Source organism: Ursus maritimus, unplaced genomic scaffold (assembly GCF_017311325.1).
Source record: "Ursus maritimus isolate PB19 unplaced genomic scaffold, ASM1731132v1 scaffold_2, whole genome shotgun sequence".
NCBI classification, from domain to species: domain Eukaryota; kingdom Metazoa; phylum Chordata; class Mammalia; order Carnivora; family Ursidae; genus Ursus; species Ursus maritimus.
In genome coordinates, this window is record NW_024424452.1 from 66,777,531 (window position 1) to 66,804,205 (window position 26,675).

At 51.7% G+C, this 26,675-nt stretch overlaps 1 protein-coding gene across 2 annotated transcripts in view; it reads left to right on the forward strand.

Moving 5' to 3' along the window:
* The window catches only part of DESI2 (desumoylating isopeptidase 2), a 44,626-nt gene extending 41,187 nt beyond the window's left edge, over positions 1–3,439 (forward strand). For both annotated transcript variants that reach the window (XM_040636081.1, XM_040636082.1), the window contains exon 5: positions 74–3,439. In XM_040636081.1, the coding sequence (XP_040492015.1) occupies positions 74–316 (243 nt within the window). In that variant the 3' untranslated portion in view covers positions 317–3,439. The remainder of the gene's footprint in view (positions 1–73) is intronic.
* Positions 3,440–26,675: the final 23,236 nt, after the last annotated feature.

Below are 26,675 nucleotides of genomic sequence, written 5' to 3' on the forward strand. Positions count from 1 at the left end.
CCCCCCCCCCCCAGCACCGGACCAGGCCCACCTCAGTGCCCTCACCTAACACGACACCCTCTCTGGTCTGTAGATTCTCTGCGGGAAGGAGATCCCTCGCTGGATCAACCGGCTGGCCTACTTCAGCTCGTGTATACCCTTCCTGCAGAGCTGCCTCCCGAAGGAGTGGCTCACGCCCGCCGCGCTGCAGTCCAGCGTCAGCCAGGAGCTGCGGGACGAGCTGGAGGAGGCCGAGGACGCCGCTGCCGCCGCCGTGGCCACCTCCGTGGCCAGCGCCGCTGCCGGCCCCCGGCCCGGGCGCCACACAAAACTGTAAACGTGGCCAAAGTCACACCCTCAGAGCTGTCCCTGACCGTGGACTGTCAGCGAGAGAGAAGTAAAAGAGTAAGCGTCCTCTGGACATTCGTATGCAAAGACGGCTCTCCCCAAACCCGTTTTTCAGCTCAGGATTATATTTGTAATCAAAAGAATCACTTGGCGCAGGAGGGAGAACTTTGTATGAAGCTGCCCTCTGGTTTTTTTAACCCACTTGTAAATTCGGATTTACTTCTGTTTTATACGAGCTCTGTTAAGTTATGTTTACAGTATTTTGTATCGCTGTTTACAAATCTCGCACAGACTCCTGCCGCGGTGAGAGGGGAAAACCTTCTGGCTTCGCAGCGAGGCGGGTCGTCTTTGTGCACGTTGACCGTTGCCGGTGGGCACGCTGGGCACACCGGAGGCACTGGGGCGGTCAGAGGCCCCGCCACCCGCTCGAGAATGGTCTTTTAGGTGGTCTTTTAGGTTGGTGTTTGGTTTTGTTCACGTTCAGGACGCGGAGGGGAAGGAGCCCCCGCGGCCAAGGGCGACGGCTCCCCGGGCTCCCCCAGGTCCGGGGGGCTTGCATCCCGAATCCCGGTCCACCCCAGCAGGCTGGCCCCTTCCTGCGTCCGTCTGTAGTTACGATGGTTTCCGTTCAAGATAGTCTTGCTAGTCACTAAGGAGTATTTTTGCACACGTGTTGGGGGCTTCACCTTAATTTTCATACATCCCGCTGCCCTCCTCCCTGCACCGGGTGTGACGACAGGGTAGGAAGACCTAAGTGGCAGCCATCTGAGTCGTGGCGTGAGTTGACATTCAACTGCTTTCTAACTGTTCAGGCTGCCTTTTTATACGAGACCTTGAAAACGAGTCTGAAGTAACACTCTCCATAAAGCGAATCATTCAATATTCTGCCATTCTTTGTACCATTTCAGACAGAGTGTTGGTGTCCGTTGGCTTGTGATGGGAGTAGCGTCCCCTCATCGTCGAAAACCGAGTCTCATTGACTTTTTGTTGAAAGATACTCGTGTCTCTTAAAATTCATCTTTTTCTGTTCTCTCCAGTGTGTCTCTTCCAGAACGTACTCTGAGCAAGAAATTGTCAACCGCAGATAAGTCCTCATTAGCAAGGACTCTGTCTGCTCAAATCTACTCCCAGTTTGACCCTTGGATGTAAGAGCCAAGTCATTACATGTCAGATTCAGTTTTTCTGCCTTAAGAATGAATGTCCTCCGTAGAGTATTGGATGCAGCACATAAATTACCCGAGGCAGCGGCTTGAGCTTTATGGAGAGCGCGGTCTTACAGGCACCTGCTTCTGTTTAAACTTCGAGATTGGATTGTTTGCTATTGCTCTTTGTAAAGATACATATCTTTCAGTAAAGGACATTTTTAACTTTTCCATCAGCTGATTTGGATTCATTTTCTCAACTGAAGCACACCCTGTTCCTAGGGAAACCAAACCTTGGGTTAGAAGCTTTGACCCGAGGAAAACGAAGCCACTTAACCTACTTTATGCTTTTGACTGTTCTGTTTCTGTAGAGGAAAGCCTTGACAGTTCTGGCCTCCGTTCTTTGGAGGGTGCAGAGCCCTCGTTTAAGAGAGATGACAGAAGGAAGAAGGGAGTGTATGATCTTTGCGAGAAGTCGACTTGGTTCAGGCCTAAAAGGGAGATTGAGACTAAAACAGTAAGACTCTGGCCGTGTGTCTGTTCCCCCAGCGGAGGGTCCGGGTACCAAAGCAGGTTAGTGGGAAGCGTCTGAGGTGGTCCGCTTGGGATGTTTTCTGAACAACGCGGTGGGTGGCAGTTGTTTCTCATCCCCTGAGATACACATGGTTTTAGTGTGTGCTGCTGACCCACGTAAAGGAGTGGCCGTCCGTTAGACCCATCTTGGTGAATAGCCAGGAACACCCCGTCTCTGCTGATCCGGAATCCAGCCCCTCAGCACACAATTGATTTCACCGTTGTTCTGTTGTATTTACTTTCATCTGCGGCATTTGGCGTGAAAAATAGCGTGAAGGGGCTTGGTAAAAATAAATAGTGGCCTGACGCCATTTATCATCCTAGTGATCAGCAGATAACATTTTGGGGGTGAGATTGCTCGCAATCCAGTTGTACTTGAGGTTGAAAAAGAAAGAAATGTCATTACTTTAGAAAAATCTCATTTAAACCAGTTCCCGTCTATAGTTCAGAGTTGAGGTTGGACTTCCTGGACTAGCATTTAACCAGCTTTTCCTTGCCCTTGCCGGGAAAGAATTGTGTTCTCAGCCTGATCTCTGTTCAGAAAAATCCAGTCACTAAGAGACACGTGACATGACGGAGTCAGGGATGTCTTTGTACTTGTAACCAAGCGAAACACATTTCTGATGATGGGTTGGACAGTGACAGAATGTGAGAGGGTCAGAAGCTACTGGTTGGTTGGTTTTCAGTGCCCTTGGGTTGGTTGGTTGGTTGGTTGGTTGGTTGGTTGGTTTTGTTGACCCTAAGAAGGGGCATCGGCTTTGGAAAGCGGCCTCTGGAATTGTAGGAGGTGGCATCGAGGGAGCCTCCACTGGAGGCCTGGACCCCAGCCAGCCGCTGCTGTGGCCACGGCAGTAGCGCAGTTCCCTTCACCAGCGTCTGCACAGAGCGGCCGGTGGGCGCCATGGTGCGTAGCGGAGAGTCCACACTCCACACAGCTGCGCAGCTCCGGGTCCCTGGCTTCTCTCCATCACAAAACGGGTAGAAACACATTCACTGCTTCAGGGCTCGAATCCGTGTGTCTTCTTATGGCTCCATTTCTGCGAGAATCTCAGTCGTTTCGATACGTGCTGTGTTTCCTTCGGGTTCTGTTCGGCAAGCCGACCATGCTGCCGTCGCGTGTTCTTCCCTTCCGTGTGGTCGCAGGGTGCGGCTCAGCGATTAGACTCGCCTTGTCTACACAGTCGATACACATCTTCACTGTCCGAGAGGTGTTACAGCTGTTAAAGAATCTTCATGAACCTGAAGATAATTTCTTGTGAAGTTGAATGCATATGTACTGTCATTCATAGTGTTTATATTAAAAAAAAATACCAGGAATTTCACTTTTGCTACCTTGATATAGCATTGGGCTATCATGTTAACAACATTGAAATACATCGATTTATTAAAAAAATACTTTTATAAGAAATGTTTTCTAGTGCTTTCTGACGACAGCCGTGACGTATTTGTGTTGGAGGGTGGGCGGTGACCCTTAAAACGCGAGGCCCGCATCTGCTCTGTGGATGCGGGCGGCCCTCTTGTACGAACCCTCGCACTGACTCGCGTGCTCGCTCTTGAGCCCAAGTCCGCGGGCCAGGTGCGTAGCTTCCAGAGCATAAGCACACTCCTCACGGCGGCGGCGGGTGTCCTCCCCGGCTCCCGGGCCGTGAAGCAGGCTGGGAGGGGAGACGCGTCCTCTGCTGTCCACCCTGAGTGCAGGGGAGGGCCCGCAGGGGGGCGCCCCCGCCGCACGTGCGCGCGCACCCCCATCTTGGAGCATCAAGCACGCAGGAGCCAGGCTGATGGGACCCCCTGTTTCCTAGAAACCTGTTCGCGTCTGTGCAGCACCTCCGGCCTGACCCTTCCCCTCTCGGCTTCTTGTACCAGCCGAGTAGCGTTTCCGCCACTAACTCGAGAACGTCTCTTGAGTTAAGTGTTGTTAAAATAAGAGCTTGCGGTCCACTCCCTGCTAAGAGGGAACGACGGACAAGGCGTTTGTCCTCCCCTCAAGCGCAGGAGCCAAAGGGAACCCCCCCACACACTGACTAGGGTCCTAACAGGCTCTAACGAGTTGGTCACACACTCAGATCTGGTCAAGCACTGGCCTTGCCTGCAAAGACGCCAAATACACGGACACACAGTAGCCTTTTCTTTTGCCCGTTATCCGCCTGAGGTTCTCATCGCCCGATCCTGCCCTTGTTCGAGTGTGTGGAAATCTGTGCTATAAAGACGAGTGGCTTCGTGCCGCTAGTAAAGAGGTAGCAGACGCGGGCGGCTCTGACTTCCTCACGGACTGTGAGCCCAGGGAACTGCTGAGCCCTCTCGAACTCATCCCTTTGCTCCTGTCCCCAAAACGAACGACTCCAAACGAACCTTGACCCTGCACACGGCAGTGGGCACATTTCCTTCTAGTCAAGGCCAAGGGGAGCGCTAGTGAGAGCTAAGACGATCCTCCTCTCAGCTTGGTCATGGAGACGTGTTTCCAGAGACTGGACGGACACACCGGGTGATTCACGTGGGCATTTAGGTCAGAGAAGCCCTGCTCTGTCCGTTCCATGCGGCCCGAGCCTTCTCTGCCCACAGAAATGACAATTCCTAGACGCGGTGACTGGCAGGCAGCCTGTCCTGTGTCATTCACACGACGTCTGAAGGACCTGGCCGTTGACTCCCTCCAGAATTCAGTAGAGGTGTGGTAGGATTTCCTGAATGTCCCCTGGGCTTGACCGAATCCGTATAAAACCTCGAGCATTCCGGTAAACCGGGAGCGTAAACTTGACCCCGCTGGAGCTGCCGCGAGGCGTAGTGACCTGGAAGCCCCTGAAGCACGCACTGGGACTCGGGACTGTCCTTTGAGCCGTTGCCCGCCTGCCTGTGAGAGGCCCCCAGGACCACACCCATTTCAGGCCGTCCCTCGGCAGTGGTCCCTGGAAGTCCAAGCTCTTGGGCCACCCTTGCTCAGTCTGCACCCCCAGCCACACCGAACATGCCTGGCCACTCATCCCTGCCGGGACCCTTCCAGTGGGACTCCCCGTCTGCAACAGGCAAGCGCCCCATAGCCTCCACCTCTTCGAATGTCTGCTGCCCTCTGCTTCCTCTGAAACCCAGCTGTCCCCTGCAGGTGCACACCCCCAGAGTGTGTCCCCCCAGCTGCCACTGCACCTTCCACGTACTTCCTCCTCCTCCCTCCCAAACCGCCAGCTCTGCTGAGCTCGTGCTCCCCAGTGCTCCCAGCTGCTCCCTCGGCTCTCCCTCCTCCTGCCTGTCTTCTCCTCCACCCTATTCTTGTCCTCATTCATTCCCAGGGACTCTGCTCACACAGATGACCCATCCTGTCCCCTCACCCTGTGTTTCTCCCCGGGGCTCTGTTGGCCCTGGGGTTGGACAGTCCCTCCTGCTAGACAGTCCTGCCCCCTCCACAGTCATTGCCACATCAAAAGTCCCCACACATTTCACCCCCAGGAGGTAGGCATTGGGACCCTGGTTGAGAACCACTGTCAGTGTCCCCGCCCCACTTGACCTGCACTCGAACCTTGGACATGTTGCTACCGCGACTGACCCTCTGCTAAATCTTCTCCTTGAGCGTCTCTGGCCACCAGCCCGTGTGGCTCCGGCGCCCTTGCAGTCCACTGTCTGACGCTCTGGGTGACACCATGCCCGCTGTCACTTCAGATCTCCCCTGTGTCTTCACATGTCAGCTGAGAACCCGCCGTGTGCTTCTTCCAGCATGGAGACCGCGAAGACAGGTGGCCCCGTCTTAGGAAAACCCAGTGCTCCCTCCTCTGTGCTCCTCCTCTACTTTCACACGCAACATTCCACATCCCACACGCCTGGTCACCATGTGTGTGTGGGAGGGGTCCCCACACCAAGCAATCCTGTGTCCTGATTTAACTCTGTTCTGACGCTATTGTCTACCTGGAGGTGGTGGCAGGCCCCCCGGGGTCAGGGCTCAGCTGCCAGTCGCAAGTGGTAGGTCCCAGGTGACCACAGCCTCTGTCTGACTTGGCTGCACATCACAGGTTCCCACGACCCCTGTCTTGAGTCCAAGTTTGCTCTGTTTGCTAGAGCTGTATTTGCCGTATTTGCCAGAACAGCTCACAGAACTCAGGAAACACATTTACCAGCTGACTAAAGGGCACGATGAAGGACATGATGAACAGTGAGATGAAGAGATACACATGGTGAGGTCTGGGGGGGTCCCAAGCGCGGGAAATCTGTCCCCATGGAACCGGGGTGTGTCACCCTCTCGCACGTGGAAGTGTCTACCCCCTGGAGGCTCCCCAAACCCTGTGCCATCAGGATTTTTATGGAGGAGTCTTCAAGCAGGACCGACCATTACCTCCATGTCCAGCCCCTCCCCCTCTCTGGATAAGTGGGGGTGTGGGGGGTGAAAGTTCTAAGCTTCTAATCATCTCTTGGCCTTTCAGGTGACCAGCCCCCATCCAGGAGCCCATGCAGGGTCGCCTCAGTAGAAGTGGGGATGCTCCTGGTGCCGTCTCCACGTCGGGATGGACAGGGGTTTCGGGCGCCCCGTGCCGCCTGTTAACTCACAACCTCCAGTTTCCCAGTCTGCAAACACCTGAGTTTGAACCCGGAGCCACTGTCCCTGTCACAGTGGGAGAAGGGCTCTCACTGTCCCCAGAGGCCAATCCCGCCCTTGGCCCTGGACCCCCTCGCCCCCCCATCTGCCAAGTACTTTCTCCGACTTGATCCCTCCCCCCACTCAAAACACCGACCTCCCTTTCTCCACTGCATCATTTCTGTCTGTCAGCATAAAATATGTTCCGTGTTTCTCAGCGAAAACCGAAAACCGAAAACAAACCTTGCCTGGACCCCCTCGTCTGTAACAGCACCCCATTTCCCTATTTCTCTCCCCAACATAAGTTCCTACACCTTCACGTCCCATTCATTCTTTCAAACAGCATCTTTGTTGCAGAATTTATATACAAAGGAATATAGAGGATGCATGTATACACTTTAAAAAATAGTAAAGTGGGGCGCCTGGGGGGGCTCAGTCAGTTAAGCGTCTGTCTTCAGCTCAGGTCATGATCCCGGGGTCCTGGGATCAAGTCCCCACATTAGGCTCCCTGCTCAGCAGGGAGCCTTCCCCACCCCCGACGCCCTTCCCCCTGCTTGTGCTCTCCCTCTCCCTCTCTCTCTCTGACAAATAATCTTTTAAAATAAATGAAAATAAAAAATAGTAAAGTGAGCACCTCCCTGTACCCACCACCCAGCTTAAAAAATAGAACAGGTACAGGTCCCCAGAAGGGCCATCCAGCTTCTCACCCCGGGGATGCCGCCGTCCTGAGCTGTGCCCCTCATCCCTTTGCTTTTCTGGATGGTTTTTACTCCCGCATAGCCATCCCTAGACAGTATGTTGTTTGGTTTTACTTACTTCAAAACGTTATATAAATGGAACCCCACTGTATGTGTTCTTCTGTGATTTTTTTAAAATTCCGTATATTTGTTTAATTCACGCACATGAATGTGTGTAGTGATCATTCGTTTTCCCTGCTGTGTAGTATTCTGTCATAGACCTAGGCCACGGTTTTATTTATAGATTCTACTCTTAATGGACATCGGGCCATATCCGGTGTATTGCTACTAGGAGCAATGCTTCTATGAATATTATAATGCACGTCTCCCGCAGCTCGTGCAAACATTTCTCTCCGAGTGGGATCGCGAGGTTGTCGGGAGTGTGCCTGCTCAACTATACTAACGTAGAAAAAGCAAGGCCCTCTTCTTACTACACTTTTATTAAATAAAATCCTCTCTCCGGCTGCTATTCAAACAGAGCTGCACAGGATAGCTGGTTTTTATAATGTCATATAATGAAATTTCAGAGCCCGGCCTTTAAAAATGTTTTTTCATTATTAACTGAAAGGAGTCAGAGGTGAGAACTGTATCCTGTTCCCACACAGCCATCGGGAAGGAAAACACTCAAAGCACAACAGTAGTTCAAAGAATCCGATTGGCCGATTAGCGTGGTTTGAAGAACTTTCCGCAGAATGTCTTGTTCCAAGTGGACACGTGCGAACATTCACCACTGTTTGCAACTCTGAGAAGCAGGGCCTGGTTAGAGGCCCACACTTTAGAACTTGTTGCCGTGTCCTGTGCAGAAAGCCACCATGTGAGTGTGACTTCAAGCACACGGCATTTGTCAGCTGCCTGTCTTACGTGATAATTCACTGGCCTGAGTGTAATGTTGCAAGTGGCATCTCAGTGTTCCTCAAGGTTACTTCCCTGCCACGTGCGTTTTGGAGAAACCAGAGCCCCTGCTAGATACATTATTATTTTTTTAAGATTTTTATTTATTTATTTGACAGAGAGACAGCCAGCGAGAGAGGGACCACAAGCAGGGGGAGCGGGAGAGGAAGAAGCAGGCTCCCAGTGGAGCAGGGAGCCCGATGCGGGGCTCTATTCCAGGACTCTGGGATCACGCCCTGAGCCAAAGGCAGATGCTTAACGACTGAGCCACCCAGCCGCCCCTGCTAGATACATTATGAACAAACCAGCTAAAAGTTCTGTGCCACCTTGTCGGCACTGGGTCATCAAAACCGTTTTCCAAAGCGGCTGTGACACTGTCCTCTCCCCCCAGCAGCCGGTTCTCGCTCGCACTGCTCCACGCCCTTGCCGGTACCCGATACCGCTGGCTCTCCGGGCTGGCCGACCTCGCAAGTGCAGACTGGCGCCTCGTGTGTTTTGCTCTGCATTTTCCTGATTGTTAATGGGATTGAGAATCTTAAATGTTTCTGGGCTAAGTACTAATGTCTCCTTTTCTGTGAAATGTCTGTCCCACCCTTTGTCTACTTTTATGTTATATGTCTTCTTGCTGATGTGTAGGAAATATTAACATATTCTGGCTACTATTCTTGGACAGTTCTATGTATTACACATATATTCTCCCACCTGGAGACTTCTCCTTTCACTGTCTTTAAGGTGTGTTTGGACAAACAAGTTCATTTTAAAGTAGTCAAAAATATCAGTATTTTTTTCTATGGTAAATATTTTTTGTATCTTAAGACTTCATCTGTCCCCTTAGATCATAAAGACATAAAGATATTTTCCTACATTTTCTTCTAAATGTTTTAATGTTTCCTTTATGCATCTGTCTTCAGTCTATCCAGAATTGTATGTCGTATGCTTGCTTTTGTGAGGTTGAGATCCAATCTATTTTTTTCCGTGTGGATAACCGTTCGCGCTAATGCAACACGCCCAGCAGCCTGTCCGCCGCCCACTGATGTGCCGTCTCCGTGTTCTGTTAACCAGGTTTCCGTGTATCGATGAGTCTCCTTCCGGGCTCTCTAGTCCCACCGGTCTATTTACCGTCTGCAGACCAGTGATACGCTATCCAAGCTAAGCCTCAGCACATGGAAATGCAAGTCTCCCCAACGACTGAAGGAGTGATCTGGTTATTCTTGGCCGTTTTCCATATAAATTTCAGAATCAGCTTCACAAATTACACACACACACACACACACACACAATTGAAATTCCATTGAATTTATATGTCAACTTGTAAAGAACCAACATTTTAATGACATTGAGTCTATCCAAGAACGTGATATATGACTCCATGGACACTGATTTTTAACAACCCTTGGAAAGGTTTATAGTTTTTCCCATAAAGGGCTTTCATACATTTTGTTAGATTTATGCCTTATATATTTTTTTGCTACTGTAAATATCTTTTATTTCTTAATTATAGTTTCAGACCCATTGTTCCTCATATGTAAAAATGCAATTGACATTTTTCTCATTTTTTTAAAAAACTGGTTTTTTTTTTTAAGATTTTAAGTAATCTCTACACCCAGTATGGGGCTGAAACTAACAACCCTGAGATCGAGTCACATGCTCCACCGACTGAGCCAGCCGGGGGCCCTGATAGATTTTTTTTTTTTAGAGAGAGTGCAAGCGATGGGGAGGGGCCGAGGGAGAGTGAGAGAGAGAATTTTAAGCAGGCTCCACGCTCAGCGCAGATCCCAACCCAGGGCTTGATCCCACGACCCTGAGACCATGACCTGAGCCGAAATCAAGAGTCAGATGCCCCACCCACTGCGCCCCCCAAGCGCCCCTACATATTTCTTAAAGCACATTTACGTCCACAGAAACATTGAGCAGCTGGTACAGAGTTCCTGCATACATCTCTCACACATGTACACCGTCTCCTGTTACTAACAGCTCGTTTCAGGGCGGCACGTTTGTGATGAATGAATGAATACGTTACTAGGAGCTGAAGTCCATTCACGTCAGGGTTTACTCTTAGTGCTGTACAGTTCTATGGATTTTGCCAAATGCACAATATTATATGTGCAACATTACAGTATCACACAGAATAATTCCACTACCCTAAAAATCCCATGCACTGCATTTCTTCACCCTCCCACCCACTAATCCCTGAGGTTTTTACTGTCTCTATGGTTTGGCCTCTTCCAGACCGTCGCATAGTTGGAATCACACAGGATGTAGCCATTTCAGACCAGCTTCTCTCACCGAATAATATGCATTTGAGTTTCCTCCATGTCTTTTCACTAAATAATATTCCAGGGTACGGATGAACCACAGTCTGTTCACTACTAAGGACATCTCGGGTGCTTCCAAGTTGTGGCAATTATAAATAAAGGTTTTTGTGTGGACATAAGTTTCCTGCTCCCTTGGGTTCCTACTAAGCAGTGCGATTGCTGGATCACAGGGTAGGACTATGTGTAGCTTTGTAAGAAAGTGCCGAACTGTCTTCCAAAGTAGCTGAGCCATTTTGCATTCCCACCAGCAACGAGCGAGAGTTCTGTCGCTCGACATCCTCCCCAGCACTCGCTGTGGTCTGTGCTGTAGACCTGAGCCAGAAAATCCTGACACGTGAGCAGTAGTGTCTCACTGCTGCTTAAACGCAGTTTCCTAACGACGTGTCACGTGGTGCGTCTCTTTCTATGCTACTTGCCACCCATAGATTTCATTTGATGTCTGTTCAGATCTTTTGTCCACTCTTTAAGTGGACTGTGTGTTTTCCTATTGTTGAGTTGTAAAGTTCTTCGTATGTTTTGGCTAACAGTCCTTTAGCAGATGTGTGTTTTGCAAATATTTTTTCCCATCTGTGGCTGCAATTGGTTTTTCTGGCGAGGCTTTTTATCCACCGTTCCTGCAAAACTCTCTCGGGAGTTCTCCTTATGTCTGTGGGAGTCTTTGGGGTTTTCTGCAGGGGCAGTTATATCATCTGCAAGCCGCAGTTACGTCTTCCGTTTAAATCCATGTAACTTATTACATTTATTTACTTATTTATTTACGTAAACAAATATTTAATAATTAATTATATTAATTAACAAGAGCCACTTAGCCTGTGGCTCAGTCCTCCCAGACAAAGGAAGTCTTAAGCAGGTCAGGCTTTTGTCGAGTTTTGCTTCGCGCATTTTCCCAGCCAGCACGGTCAGTGCTATTTGATCTGGAGCAAAGCTTCGGACACTGGGGTCACCAAGTACTTCCACGAAGTAGTGACGGACTCATGTATTAATTTGCAGTAAGACTGCACTGCGCTGTATTTTTTCTTCGTGTTCGATTCAGATTGCATCAGGTGAGTGTGATGACACTAGTTACCTTGAAAGTCTTCGGTAACAGATGTCCTTGATTAATAAAATGGGGGAAATAAACTTTAGTAAAACAAACATTTTTTTAAGAGAGCACGCATGCACGAGCAGGGGTGGGGGGTTGGGTGGGGGAGGGGCAGAGGCAGAGAGAGAGGGAGAATCCTAAGCAGGTTCCAGGCCCAGCACAGAGCCCGAAGCCGGGCTCCATCTCACGACACTCAGATCACGGGCTAAGCCGAAATCAAGAGTTGGGCCCTTAACCAACGAGCCACCCAGGTGCCCCTGTTTTTTGGTTTTTTTAATTTAATTTTTTTTATTAAGACTTAGGACATTTTATTTATTTATTTATTTAAAGATTTTATTTATTTATTTGAGAGAGAGCACAAGCAGGAGCGGGGGGTGGAAGGGGGCAGAGGGAGAGAGAGAAGCAGGAAGGGAGCAGGGAGCCCACCACGGGACTCGATCCCAGGACCCCAGGATCATGACCTGAGCTGAAGGCAGATGCTTAACTGACTGAGTCACCCAAGCGCCCCTGAAACATTTTTTTTTAAAACAAACATTTTTTAATGTGAAAGAAAAAATTAATACATATAAGGAAGATTGAGGCCTGCTGCTCCTGGGTGACGCACGTGAGAAGGCCCGCGTGTCAGCGGTGACACATTCTGTTGCTGGTTTCGCAGAGGAGCTCACGAAACAGATGCGAAGTCCGGTGCCCACCTGCCTCGTGCGGAGCCCCAGCTTCGCCCCCCAGGAGCATGGACGCCAAAGCAGACATGGCTGCTTAGTTTACGGCCTTGAGCATCTCTGGTCCTCATGCTGGTACTTCCTTCTCCTAAATGCGTGATGTGGGGTCCAGCCCTGAGCCGAGGAGAGTTCTGGACCGTCTGCGGGAAAGGCTGGCCGGAGTCTGCTGGCGGGAAGGAGTCACCCCAAGGAAAGACAAAGCCAGAGCAACCCGTTTTGTTGGGGAACTGAGCTTCTGTGTCGTTAGAGATCAAGTGAAAAGGGAGTGCTGTTGCCTCTCGGGCTTGTCCCTCGTCTGGCCCTCCATGGACACCCGTTGGACACCTAGAGAAAGGGAGATTGAACAAAATCTGAAAGAAGCGTTTCATCCAAAGTTCCATGAGAGCCAAGCATTCCCCGGTAGGTCTAGTACATTCCACCCCCTGGAAACTCAGGCATTAGACTAAGCACTGCCCTCCCCTGGCTGGATAGGTGCCACCTGCGTGACTCATAAACACCTGTCCCTCCCCAGCTTTGCACACACCTCAGCTCGGTGAGCACTCCCCCTCGAGTCCCCAGCGGCCGGAGAGGCAGACGCTCGTGTGGGTCAGTGACCAGCCTGCAACAATCCCCAGGGAGCCTGCACCCGCTGCTGGGCCAGGTGCTGAGCTGTGGGGCCTGGGACGAGTCAGAGCTCAGCCCGCCCAGGTGTCAGGGGCCAGGGTTGGACCTCGCTTGAGTTCCCGCTGCAGCCGGAAGGACATGCTTGCTGCCCCAGAATGTGCAGTTCTGCTAGAAAGGACCAGAAACCTAGATGGGAAAACAGACTCCGTGTTGAGCACAGATGATGAAGACGTTACCAAATAGCTCGTGAGATGCAGACAAAGCTCCCAGGAGGGATAATGTGGCAGTAAGTCACCTGTGAGATGTGTCCGATACGGATAAGTAAGTGGAGCCCCTGCGAGCCGGCGCGGGTACGATGCAGGGAAAGCCCGAGTCGGCGCCAAACCTTCACGAGGAGCTCGAGGCTCCGAAGCTTCGTTATACACCATGTGGTTCCCTTGAACTCCAGAATCCCACGATACAGCAGCCGGGGCACCAAAATGCAAAACCCAATACGCAGAATGCGCAGGAGACACTCGATACCCGTGGGCCTTCCGTGGGCCACTGCTTGCCGAGGTACCCGGGTTGATTCTAACCAGCGTGGCAGGGCCTGCGGACGCAGAAGTGACGGTCGTGAAGGGAGGTTGTATATTCGCCGCAGAAGCAGGCGAGCCATGCTCCGGGGGGGCACCGAGGGCAGCCAGGATGCAGGAAGAGCCAGGGGAAAGCAGGGGCCGAGGCTCTGGTGTGGTTTTCCCAGAAAGAAGCAGGCAAGGCGGGCGGGCAAGCTGTGCGGGCCGGGACTGGACAGTTTGGGTCCCTGAGGCAGGCCCCGGGCTACAGAAAGATCTGGGTTTTCCAGTACCTGCCCTGGGGTGGGGTGGGCCAGCAGGATAGTGCCCCAGACGCAGGAGCCTGATGGCAGTACAGGGAACCCCACAGGGCCATCCCTCCCTGGGCCGGCAAGACCCAAAGATGGCAGAGCGTCCTAAGATAGAGAAAGTGAACAACACACTTGGCAGGGTCACCCACCGGGGGCACCACTGTAGCTCTAGCCTGCTAGGGTCCCTCCCAGCTGCTCTTTTTTTTTTTTTTTCTTTTTTTTCCAGAGAGAGAGAGAGCATGAGCAGGGGGAGGGGCAGAGGGAGAGAGAATCTCAAGCAGACTCCCTGCTGAGTGCGGAGCTGGACTCGGGGCTCGATCCCCCAACCCTGAGATCATGACTTGAGCCAATATCAGGAGTCAGATGCTCAACCAACTGAGGCCCCCAGAGCCCCCCCCCCAACACCCAGCTGCTCTGTAGGCTGCCTGATGTGTCAGCTATGGCCAAACGCATCCTGCCTCTCCTGGACAGTGAACATGACCTCAAACATCTTCGGTCTCTTTAGCTGCCCTGCGTGGCCTCAGCCCTGTCCTCATCACCCCCCCGTCTGTGGCAGAGAGGGAGACGATGAGATTCCCCGTGAGGTTAACGAGGCATAACCCTCGAGCCTCGCACCCCCAGGTCGTTAGCATCCAGGTGGGGAGCAGAAAGCGGATCGGTCCCCTGATGAACACAGCATCTCCCTGGGTTCAGGCGGCTGGTCCTTCCGCCCACCTGTCCCCTCCCTGTGTGTGTTGCCGGCTCGTCCTCCTTGCTCGACGCTGTTTTACAGTGACTCAAGACACCGCGTCATTGGGGCATCTCGGCTCGGTCTGTGAGGTCGGCCACCGGGTCCACCGCGTCAAGGCGGCCCTTCCTCTCCCACGTGCTGATTTGCAAAGGGCGCTTTGGAGCAAGAGCCAGCCCTAAGTTTGTGACCGTCCCCGACGGCTGGTGCGTGGGTGGTGGGGTGTGACGTTTACACGATATCCAAGTCCCTACGGATCCAGAATGAGAAAAGGAATTAGAACAAATGACTGGAGTCTTGGAGATTGTTGGGTCTTTCGCTTTTGTTTTGTCTTTCAAGATCTCTGTAGGCACTTTCCGGGACACGCCTGCGTGGAAAAGCTTCCTGATCGGCACCGGGCTTCCCTCCCCACCTGGACTCTGGGGCCGGGCCAGCCAAGGGCCGGACGCTCGCTGCCTGAGCTCCGCGGGGCGTGCCGTCTGCGGGGGCACCGGGAGCTGGCGGCCTGACCGCTGGACAAGTTCCCACCCCCTCTCAGGCCGTTTCCTCCTCTGGGTCCAGCCTCAGGACAGACGGACAGACACGCAGGGGCGTCTGCAGGACTCTGGCACAGCCGGGAGGTGGGGCTGGGAGAGAGAAGAGGTGGCTCCCAGTGGTGCACTGAGGCTTTTCCCCTCAACACCTACCCCTCCGCACGCTCCCCAAATCGTGGGCCGAAGAATTGTCTGGGAGTTTAAAGCAGATGCCCAGAGGCATCACCTCCAAATAGCCTGAGTCAGCAGACCCAGATGGGGCCCGGGAATCTGCATTTCTGTCCCGCCCTGCAGGGGATTCTAACTTGGGTCTGCCAGCCACACTTACAGGCACGTGGGCTTAAGGAGGGGTGGAGACGGAGGGGCAGTAAAACCACCTCTTCATCCTTCATCTTCCCTTCTCCTCTGAAGTTTTCTCTTAGAGAATTGGGCATCCCAACGCCCCCGTTTTATTCAGACATTCAACTCTCTGGAGAGTGGACCTTAGTCCCCAGGCTGGAGGTAAAGCTGGATAGCGCCAGCCGTGAACGGTAGTACGTTTCCCTTCTGGCCGTTGAGACGGGAGGAGAGCTGCCGGCGGGATTCGGAGAAGGATTTCTCCGTCTTACGAAGATTGCAAGATGCAGTGCTCTTCCTTTCGGTGCTGTTCCACCTGGAAGGTGCCTGGGGACGGCCGGGGCCGTTTTGCACCCAGTAGCCTGAAGGTAGAGCCCTGCACCGTGGACAGCAGAGCGGGAGCACGCGCAAACTTGGGGCTTTGACGCTCCCCGGAGCTGCTTGATCTCCAGACCTGGAACCGGTCTCCCTAGGGATTTCTTATAATGGGAGATAATGTCCCTATCTGTATGCTACTTTGATTTGACTTTCCTCTGTCGCAGCCAAAAGCATCCTAACTCATCCATCTAAAACAGCCTAGGGCTAGATCTGGCTTCGCACGACTTTATGCTACTCAGGCTCCTGGCCCGACTTCTCTCCATGTCTTGGCTCCGCCTCCTCGGGACTGGCCCCAGCCTCGGGCAGGCCCTCTCCTTGAGATGTCACTGTAGCCAGGAGCAGGGACAGGTTCCTCGTTTGCCAGCAGAAAAGAGCCTGTGTCCCAAGGTCCGAAGGTCTATCTTGACTAGACCCACTGGGGAAACTTCCCCGTCCCCGAATTCAACAGTCGCCACAAAATTCAATATGCTGGTTGGCTTCAGATAGGCTCTCAAATAGGGCTGCATATTAGAATGAACATTTTAAAAATGCATATGAAACTAACCTCGAAAGCCTAGATACTATATGATTCCAATTATATGACATTGTGGAAAAGGCAAAATTATGGCAAGAGTAAAAAAAAACATCAGCGGTTGTCAGGAATCTGCGGGGAAGAAGGAATGAATAGGCCGGGCACAGAAAGTTTTTCTTTTTTAACATTTAATTTAATCTCTGCACCCAGTGGGAAGCTCGAACTCATGACCCTGACATCAAGAGGCCACCCCCCCCTGCCGTTTTCTAAATTTTTAAATATCAGAAAGGTTTTTTTAAGATTTTATTTATTTATTTGAGAGAGACAGAGATAGCAACAGAGATAGCATCGGAGAGCGGGGTGAGGGGCAGAGGGAGAAGCAGACCCCCCATTGAGCAGGGAGCCCGATGCGGGGCTCGATCCCAGCACCCCGGGATCATGACCGAGCCAAAGGCAGACGCTTCACCGACTGAGCCCTCCAGGTGCCCCTGGATATCAGAAAGTTTTTAAGACCATGCGGCTACTCCAGATGATACCAGGCTCATGGACATGTGTCGTTGTCCGTCTGTCCAAACCCACGGGATGTACACCATCAGGAATGAACCGTGATGTAAACTGTGAACTCTGGGTGAGAAAACCCTGTGTCCCTGTAGGGTCAGCCACTATAACAACATCCCACTCTGGGGGAGGAGGCTGCGGAGGCGGAAGCTGTACGGGGTGGGAACAGAGAGCGCGCATATGCGAACTCTGTACTTTCCACTTCATTTTGCTGTGAGCCTAAAACTGCTCAGTAGTTCTATTAAAAGCAAAAACAAAGCAGGGTGCCTGGGGGGCTCAGTCGTTGAGCGTCTGCCTTCGGCTCGGGTCATGATCTCAGGGTCCTGGGATCGAGTCCTGCATCAGGCTCCCTGCTCAGTGGGGAGTCTGCTTCTCCTTCTCCCTCTGCCCCCCGCCCCCGCTCATGCTCTCTCTCTCAAAATAAATAAAATCTTTAAAAAACAAATCCTGTGCCCAGGCCCTACCCATCACAATCAAACCAGAATCTCTAGGGGTAGAGCACACCTCAAGGGCTCAGGTCAATCCGTGTGCAGCCAGGATTGAGGACCACTGGAAAGCCGGTTGGAACCCACCCCTGGACCTGGGAGTAGGGCCAATCTTTTGCCAACCTAATGGCTGAGACTGGGGAGGAGGGAATGTTCCAAAAGAAAATGTGGGAGACTTTTACCAAGCAGCATGAGAAATGAAGACTCGGTGGCAAACAAGCGTGTACCCCTGAGAGCTGAACGCCACTGCCAAGGACGACGCACCCAGCTGGATTCCTATCCCAGGAGCTCGCAGCTCCGGAAGTTAAAAAGACTGTCTTCCTCCCTTTCCCGGTGCTGCTGACAGGCTTCTGTTTTCGATTTGGAGACGAGCATCTCCGCTTCAGCTACACATTTCCTTTCCAGGTGAAAGAATGAGTCTTATATTCTTCCACACCTCCTGGCACCCCCAGCTCCCCTGAGGGTGAACATGGAGACTAGAACTCATAGTCTAGGGCTCTACTAGAAAAACAGAATAGTGTGTAAATCTGACTGCCCTTTCCAGGTATTCAGTATGGAGCACAGACTTATTAATCCAATTCTGAGATGAAATCCCTGCTTGCTGCGTCCAGTTCGATATCACTTCCCAGTGTCCATAGATCTGTCTGCAAAGAACGAGACCATTAAGCAACCACACCCGGACTCTGCTGGCTGGAGTCAGGGGCCCCGGAGCAATGGGGGCAGCAGGAGGAAGGTAGCAGATGGGTCTCCATTACTTCCTGACCTCTCAGGGCCAAGTGAGACATTACACAGGAAAGCATTCTGTAAATTGTGAGCCCCTGTGCAAAACCAGAGCATTACCTTAAAATCTAGTGTATGAAGATGTGCGGTTTAAAAAAAAGTAGGCATTTGCCTCCGAAAGGATTCCTCACTTCATAATAGTGTTTACCCAAAAGTCCTTTGAATGGCAAGCTCCCTGATCTTTTTACGTGATTCAGTCAACAAATCGTGCTGGGAAAACCGGTTATTCCACACGCCGAAGAATGAAGCTGGGCCCTCACTTCAGGCCATTGTTGAAGAAATAAAGCCGGTCGTTAGCTAGAGCATTTAAACATTAGGATTCAAACATTTTGTTCAGTAACTACTGACAGTAGGAAAAGAGCTGACCTCTGTTCTTGTTTGTGCAGAAGTGACTAGGCTTTTTAAGGGGGGGGGGGTGCCTCAAGTGAAAAATAACAAAGGGTTGGCCAGTGCAAATGGGATTTGGCCAGTTAAGTCTGCGAGCTGACAATTAATGGAAGTAGGAGTCTATCCTCCCACACAGTCTGGGAGACAGAGCCCCACGCTCCTGATGATTACATTTCAAAGGAATGGCTGTGAGGTCCGTGAGAAAGCTAGGGTCAGGTTTCGGAGCTATATAGACGTCTCAAAGGGACAGAAGAACAATTCACACTTGGAATCCCATTTTAGTAAATGTTCTAAGAAAGGAAGGTCAAGGGCCTGTCTCCAGGTGCTGGCTAGAACAAACAGCAAATTCTTCAGACAGCCCTGAGCTTTTCCAGACAGGAACTCACGGGAGGGCTGCTTTGTCGAGGGCCCGGCCTTAGGCCGCCAGGAGATGAGTTCAAGGTTTCAAGTCTCCTAGTACAAATCAGTGAGGAGGAAGGGAAACTTTCACTATTTGCAGATGACGTGATACTCTACATAGAAAACTTGAAAGACCCCACCCAAACTGCTAGAACTGACGGACGAAGTCACAGGATACAAAATCAACGTACCTCTACACCGTAATGAAGCCACAGAAGGAAAAATTAAGACAATAATCCCATTTACAAGTGCACCCGATATAATAAGATACGTAGGGATGAACCTAACCAAAGAGGTTTGAAAGACCTGTACTCTGAAAGCTATAGAACACTGATGAAAGGAACTGAAGAGGACACAAAAATTGGAAAGACATTCCATGCTCATGGATTGGAAGAACAAATACTGTGAAAATGTCTATACTACCCAAACCAATCTACAGATTTAATGCAATCCCTATCAAAATACCAACAGCATTTTTCACAGAACTAGGACAAACAATCCTAACACTGGTATGGAACCACAGAGACTCCGAATAGCCCAAGCATCCTTGAAAAAGGAAAGCAAAGCTGGAGACATCACAATTCTGGACTTTGAGTTTTATTACAAAGCTGTAGTGATCAAAACAGTATGGTAATGGCACAAAAATAGACACATAGATCTATGAAAAAGAACAGAAAACCCAGAAATAAACCCACGAGTATATGACCAATTCGTCCTTGACAAAGCAGGAAAGAACATCCAGTGGGAAAAAGACAGTCTCTTCAACAAATGATGTTGAGAAAACTGGACAGCTACATGCAAAAGAATGAAATTGGACCACTTTCTGACACCGTGCACAAGAATAAATTCAAAATGGATTAAAGACCTAAATGTGAGACAGGAAACCATAAAATCCTAGAAGAGAGCACAGGCGGTAATGTCTTGGATATCGGCCATAGCGACATTTCTAGATATGTCTCCTGAGGCAAGGGAAACAAAAGAAAAAATAACCTATTGGGACTACATCAAAATAAAAAGCTTTTGCACAGCCAGGGAAGTAATCGACAAAACTAAAAGGCAACCTATAGAATAGGAGAAGAGATTTGCAAGTGACCTGTCTGATAAAGGGTTAGTATCCAAAATACATGGAGAACTTATAACCTCAACACCCAACAAAAACACACACTCCAATTAAAAATTCATTTTAATCCAATTAAAAGACAGAAACGGACATTTCTCCAAAGAAAACATACAGATGGCCGACAGACACTTCAAAAGGTGCTCGTGATCACTTCCCATCAGGGAAATGCAAATCAAGATTACAATGAGCTTTCGCCTCACACCTGTCGCGGTGGCTAACACCCACGGCACAAGCAGCAGCAGGTGTTGGTGAGGCTGTGGAGAAACAGGAGAAACAGGAATCCTCACGCACTGTCGGTGGGAAGGAAACCTGAGCAGCCACTGTGGAAAACAATATGGAGTTTCCTCAAAAAGTTAAAAGTAGAACTACCCTATGATCCCACAATTTCACTACTAGATATTTAGCCAAAGAATACAAGAACACCAATTCGAAGGGATACATGCACCCCGATGTTTATAGCAGCATTATTTACAATAGCTAAGATATGGAAGCTGCCCAGATGTCCATCGATTGATAAATGGATAAAGATGATGTGAGATAACTCTATATATATATAGATAGATAGATACACATATATATCATGATGTACATGTTTCATATATGATACATACATATATATATCGTGTGTGTATATATATACACACGATAATGGAATATTATTCCGCCATAAAAGAGAATGAAATTTTGCCATTTGCAATGACATGGATGGAGCTACAGGGTATTATGCTAAGACATATAAATCAGTCAGAGAAAGACAAATACCATATGATTTCACTCATATGTGGAATTTAAGAAACAAAACTGACAAGCTAAGGGGGGGGGAGAAGAGAGAGAGAAACAAGAAACTGAACTCTAGGGAACACACTGATGGGTCACCAGGGGGAGGTGGGTGGGGGGATGGGTGAGCCAGGTGATGGGGATTAAGGAGAGCATCCATTGTGATGAGTGCTGGGTGTTGTGTGGAAGTGTTGAATCACTATATTGAACGCCTGCAATTAATTTAACACTTGTTACCTAACTAGAATTAAAATTAACACAATAAAAAAAAATGAGCCAGTCATGAAAGGACAGATAGTATGATTCCATTTATATGATAGATTCATAGAGATAAGGAGCAGAACAGTGTTGCCAGGGTTTGGGGGACAGGGGGCAGGGAAAGTCATTGTTTGATGGGCACAGAATTTCACTTTTGCAAAATGGGAAGAGCTCTGGAGATGGATGGTGACGACGGCTGCACCATGACGTAAACGTGACGTAAACGTACCACTGAGCGGTACACTTAGAAAGTTAAGATGGTAAATGTTATGTACATTTTACCACAATTAACAATGATTTTAAAAATGATTCGAGTCATGTAGTGGCTGTCAGAAATAAAATGTTGTATACAGACGGAATAAGATCTCCCTGTTACCCGTGTAAATCAGACCGGGGTGGGGGGCACCTTAAATCCTCCCGCTCTCCCTTGGCGGGCGTGCCTAGCCCTATATGCATTCCTTGGAGCACCCTGGCAGAGTGAAGCTTCTGGAACACTGAGCACATTGACCTATTCACAGAGCTGAGGCTCCTCCTCTTGGGCTCATCAGTGACCCAATGTACAACCCCCCCCCCCACCATCTGGAGCCGTCATTTCCAAGAAGAACCCCAGGCACTGTGGGTCATCCGCCTTGAACCCTGTCCCACCACGAGCCGCCCTCTCTGCTGGCAGCCAAGGCCCAGAGCTCAGAGTGTGGGACTGCTCAGGAGGCTGATGTCCTTCTCCGGGGACACACGGAGGGTTGGGGGTTGCACCAGAAAACCACCCAAAACTAACAAAAAGCTGCATTTCTTGTTCCTGGCTTCCTGCTCGGAGGGGGATGGATATAAGAGGAGGAACAAGTCACATGCTGGTCGGGCTCCCTCCCCAGAAGATCAGAAGTACAAATAGGCACCGTGAAATACTGTCAAGTTCCCCAGCAGTGGGGGTGGGCTGTCCAATGGGGTGCCCACCAGCAGGTACTCCGTCCCACCCCCTGACGCAGCGTGTGCGCCCAGAGGCCACAGTTTCTGCTGAATTTGGTCTCTGATAGCAGCTACCTACCCACAGCCCAGCAAATCTAGTAGAAGCTACCCTTCTCTTGCCTGGGAGGGATCCATGATGGCCCACGGCCAGGAGGCTCCAATCGCAGGCGGGCAGCATTACCAAAAACGTAGGGCTTTGGGCGGATACCTAGGACCCCAACTAGGACGACAGAGGAGGCCCGTTCACCAGCGTGGTGGTTCTCCAGCTGGAACACTGACGTTACACACGGGCTTGTACGCAGAGCCGACGTGTTAGTGGACCTTAGCGCACACAGACCAGCTTCCTTTGCCTCGTGAAGAGCAAGTATTGTGGAGGCAGTGGACGGTCAGTCAGAACAAAAAGGCACAGCCACATCCAGGTGATGGGTCAGACCGAATTCGCTTTGCATTAGTTTGGCTCTTGCTTTTCTGGAAGAAACCCAGGAAGTGTGACATAGCTGGAATTGCTTACGTGTTATGCAACAGCACAACATTCCAGTGGCTGAGCAGTCAGGGATTTGGTATTCTTCGAGGGGTTTCTCTTTTTTTAATTTGTGTATTTTTTAAAGATTTTATTAGAGTGAACGAGAGAGAGAGAGAGAGAGAGCGCACAAGCAGGGGTGGAGGGGCAGAGGGAGAGGGAGAAGCAGACTCTGCACTGAGCAGGGAGCCCAATGGGGGGGCTCGATCCCAGGACCCTGGCATCACGACCTGAGCTGAAGGCAGACGCTTCACCGACTGAGCCTCCCAGGCGCCCAAGTTTCCCCTTTTTTAGTCTCACCTCGAATCTCTCCAAGCGAGGAAGATTTCATTGGGCTGCTTCCTGCAGAATAGCTTTTAATTCAAGCATTGTGGGATCCCTGGTCTAATCAGCTAGAGATAAGCCGGCGGGATTGGTTTCCATATAGACAGGGAGGCTGGCTCTGCCGCTTAATGGCTTTCCCGGGGAAAACGCATCCCCGTCACTCCCTACGAAGTAATTCAAGCTGTCCGGGCGATGGCAGGAATGAAGAGGGTAGTCGGAGATCAAAATTCGCCTAATCTCAGGTACAGAGTCCCGTCCCCAGCCTTCTGGCCCATGCCTGGTTTTTTCCTCCTGTCTCAGGCCTGCCAACCCATCTCCCACTGCAGTGCACTGGACGGGGTGGTGACCCTCTGATCCTCAGCACCCCCTTCCGCAGAGGCTGACTTTCGAGGTCAAGGGCACCGGGAGACCCCTGGGAGGGATCAGGAGCTCCCCGACCACTTCAGCACCAAGCGGAGAGCTTCTAGGGCTGGGAACAGCCCCCAGAAGAGGCAAGCATAACAGTTTAATAAGTACCCTGACCGCGTTTGCCCTTTCTTTTCAGAATGTGCTCCGAGCGCTTCGGCCTCTAATCTTTTCCTTTCCTCCCCACAAGCCTGTGGAGAGGATCGTTAATTAGCTGGCTTTTATGGACGAGGCACAGGAAGACATTAAAGACCCACCCAGGAGTGCCCCGGGTTCCTCTGCCTGTGCTCTTTTATGTCCAACGCTAGTTTTCCAGCTCCCTGCACGCAAACCCCAACTCTTGTTCTAATGTTGGTTTGCGGGAGCTCACAAATGCCTGTAAACAAAAAATAAAAGTGGAGTTGGGGCACTTCGATGTGGGGTGAAGAGCTCGGCAATCCGCTTAAACAGACAAACTTATTTTTAATCCCCAAGGGCAAGGCATAGACTGATGACCACTGCCGCTCTCACCCCTCCCCGGGGGTGTCCGCCCTGAAAGAGCAGCAGGGGGGTGCGGGGGCCCCCCCAGGAGAGCCGGGGCGGGGGGCTGGGAGGGTGCAGGGCCCCCGGGGGTGCGAGGCCTCTAGACGGGACGAGGCTCCAGCGGGGTACCCACCGCCTCGAGGCCTGAGGCCCTGCAGCGGGGGGGGGGGGGGGCAGTGGTCCGGGGACGCCGGTGTCAGGCGCCTCGCCCCAAAGAGCCCGCCGCGGCCTTTCATTCATGTGGCGTCGGGTTTATTTGCCTTCCTTGCCACTGCCAAACAAAACCAAACCAAAGCTCGGGGGGGGGGCGGCGGGGTCCCCGGGGCCCGGCGGCCGCCCGCGGCCTAGTCTCCGCCCGGCGCGCGCTCCAGCACCAGCAGCGGGATCTCCTCCAGCACCAGCAGCGGGATCTCCTCCAGCCTCTCGGGCCGCTCCGCGCGCCGCAGGTAGCGCCGCCTCCACGCCGCCAGCCGCTGCAGCAGCCTCTGCAGCCGCGGGTGCGCCCACAGGCCGCGCTCCGGGGCCGCCCGGCCGCGCGCGTGCTTGGCCCTCTTCCTGCGCCCGCCGCGGGCCGCGCCGCGCCGGAACAGCCGCCGCCAGCACCAGCAGCCCGCGCCGCCGTCGCCCGCGTCCCCGCGCTTCAGGCGCGCCGTCCCCTCCGGCAGCCCGGGCTGCACGTCGCCGCGTCGGGGGCCCACGGGCCGCGAGTCCGCCATGCCGGCCGGCCGCTCCCCGCCGCTCGCTCGCGGCCTCCGCACACGCTCCGGCCCGCTCTCCGCCCAGGGGTCCTTCCCGCGGCCTCCCGGGCGTCGCCGCGGCCTGCGCTCGGGCTCCGTCGCCGGGGAGACCCGAACGCTTACCCCACAATGCGCCCCCGCTCGGCCCGCCTCGCGCCTCGGCGCCCGAGGTCGAGCCGCTGGCCCCACGGGGGGCCCTCGGGCCGCGAAAGGGGTCAGTCGGCCGGGGTCTCGGTTGGCTGATCCCCGGACTGGCCTCGGACGGGCAGGAAGGGATCTAGGACGCGCCGGGGGTCCGTCCGTCCCCCCCTTGACTCCCACATTAAGTATGTGCACGACCCCCAGCTTGGGGGTTAGCCCCAAGCCTGTGTGGCCCTGGAGGCTGGTCGTCTGGGGGGACTGGTTTCAGGGTCTGTAATTTTCCACCAGCAGGGAACCAGAGTTTGAGGAAAGACCTCAAAATCTGATGTTCTTCATCTGACCTCTTCCTTGTGGGATGATTGATTTTTTTCAGTATTTTTTTCTGATTGCAAACATAAGATTTTTGTGGAAAAATCGAAAAACACAAATACAACAGAGAGAACATCTTTTGGGGCGCCTGGGTGGCTCAGTCGGTTAGGCGTCTGCCTTCTGCTCAAGTCGTGATCCCAGATTCCTGGGTGAAGACCCCCAACCCCGCGTGGGGCTCCCTGCTCAGCGGGGAGCCTGCTTCTCCCTCTCCTGTTCCCCCTGCCTGTGTACTCTCTCTCTCTCAAATAAATAAATAAAATCTTTAAAAAAAAAAAAAGGGGGAAAAGAAAACATCTTTTTCCTGTTTCTCTATATAATTTTCTGCAACTGTCAGTTTCTCCTATCCAAGTAAGGAGACGTTAAAATAACAATAGTTAGCCCCTATTGTGCTCATTCTGTACTAAGCACTCCGCCTAACTTTCTGTATATTTTTCTCATTTTGTTGTTTTGGGGTTTTTTTTGGTTGGTTGTTTTTGTGTTTATGTTGTTGTTGGTTTTGGTAGCCCACCAACAACGGAGCAAGCTCTGAAATAAATCTGCCTGAGTTTGAATTCTGGCTCCAACATTTACCAGCTTTAACTCTGGGCAAGTTACTTAACCTCTCAGTGCCTCGCCTTACCCATCTGTAAAATTGAGGTAATAGCAATCCTACCTCTGGGAGGGCGTTGTCTGAATTAAACGAGATAACGTATATAAAGCATTTAGTATACACTGGGCGCATGAGTAAATTATTATTATGCAGTCCAAACGACAACTCAAGGGAAGTGTTTCCCAAGTGAATGTTCCCGTTGTGCTGATTGAGAAAACTAAAGCCTAAAGAGGTAAAAACCCGTGATCTGGGATAACGTAGCTTGTAAGTGAAGGAAAATGATTTGAACCCCAGATTCTTTGAGCCCCAGGATATGAAATGACCCACCTACTCATCTCAGCAGTTCAGCGTCCCTTCTTCTAGTACCTCCGTCGTCCCAACTGTCCACGGCCAGTAGGTAAGGGTCAGCATTTAGTGTTTGTGTAGACTCTGGGTGCAGAAACAGGAGGAAAACCCCCCAGCTGTCCTGGGCTTATTTCTAGCAACTTTATAAATTCACAGTCATCCGGGCAGAAGCCTTTGGTCCCCATAGCCCCTGAGCGTACCCTAAAAGCGGCCTTTGCTCCCTCCCCTCTGAGTGACCGCACACAGCCCACCCCCAGCAGCCATTCCCCTTTCAGAACTGGTTTGTTTTATTTGTTTCTTCCCCGGTTTTCCAGGGGTGCCTCCTCCTTTCCTTCGGGCTGTGTGTGCTTCCTGCCTCCCGTGCGGGAAAGTCAAGCCCAAGGTCAATCGTGACTGACAGACGCGGCTAAAGAAACAAGCCCCTGGTCAGACGATTATTTTCATGGACGGTGAAAGGAAGCTCCCTGCGGACAGCGGGGGCTCAGGGCGACCCTGAAAGGAAAGGGATCTGGGGACTTGAGCACCAGCGGTGGGACACCCTGTTGCTGAGGCTGCGGCAGCTAGTGTCCAGCTTGTGTCTGTGCCCTACGTGGGGGGAGGCCAGGGCGGACAGCCTCACGCATCAGCAGCAGCTGAGAGGTGATGTGGAACTGTCTAGGAACAGCCTCCCGGGTAGCTCAGAGCAAGTGGGATGTGTTCTGGAGGC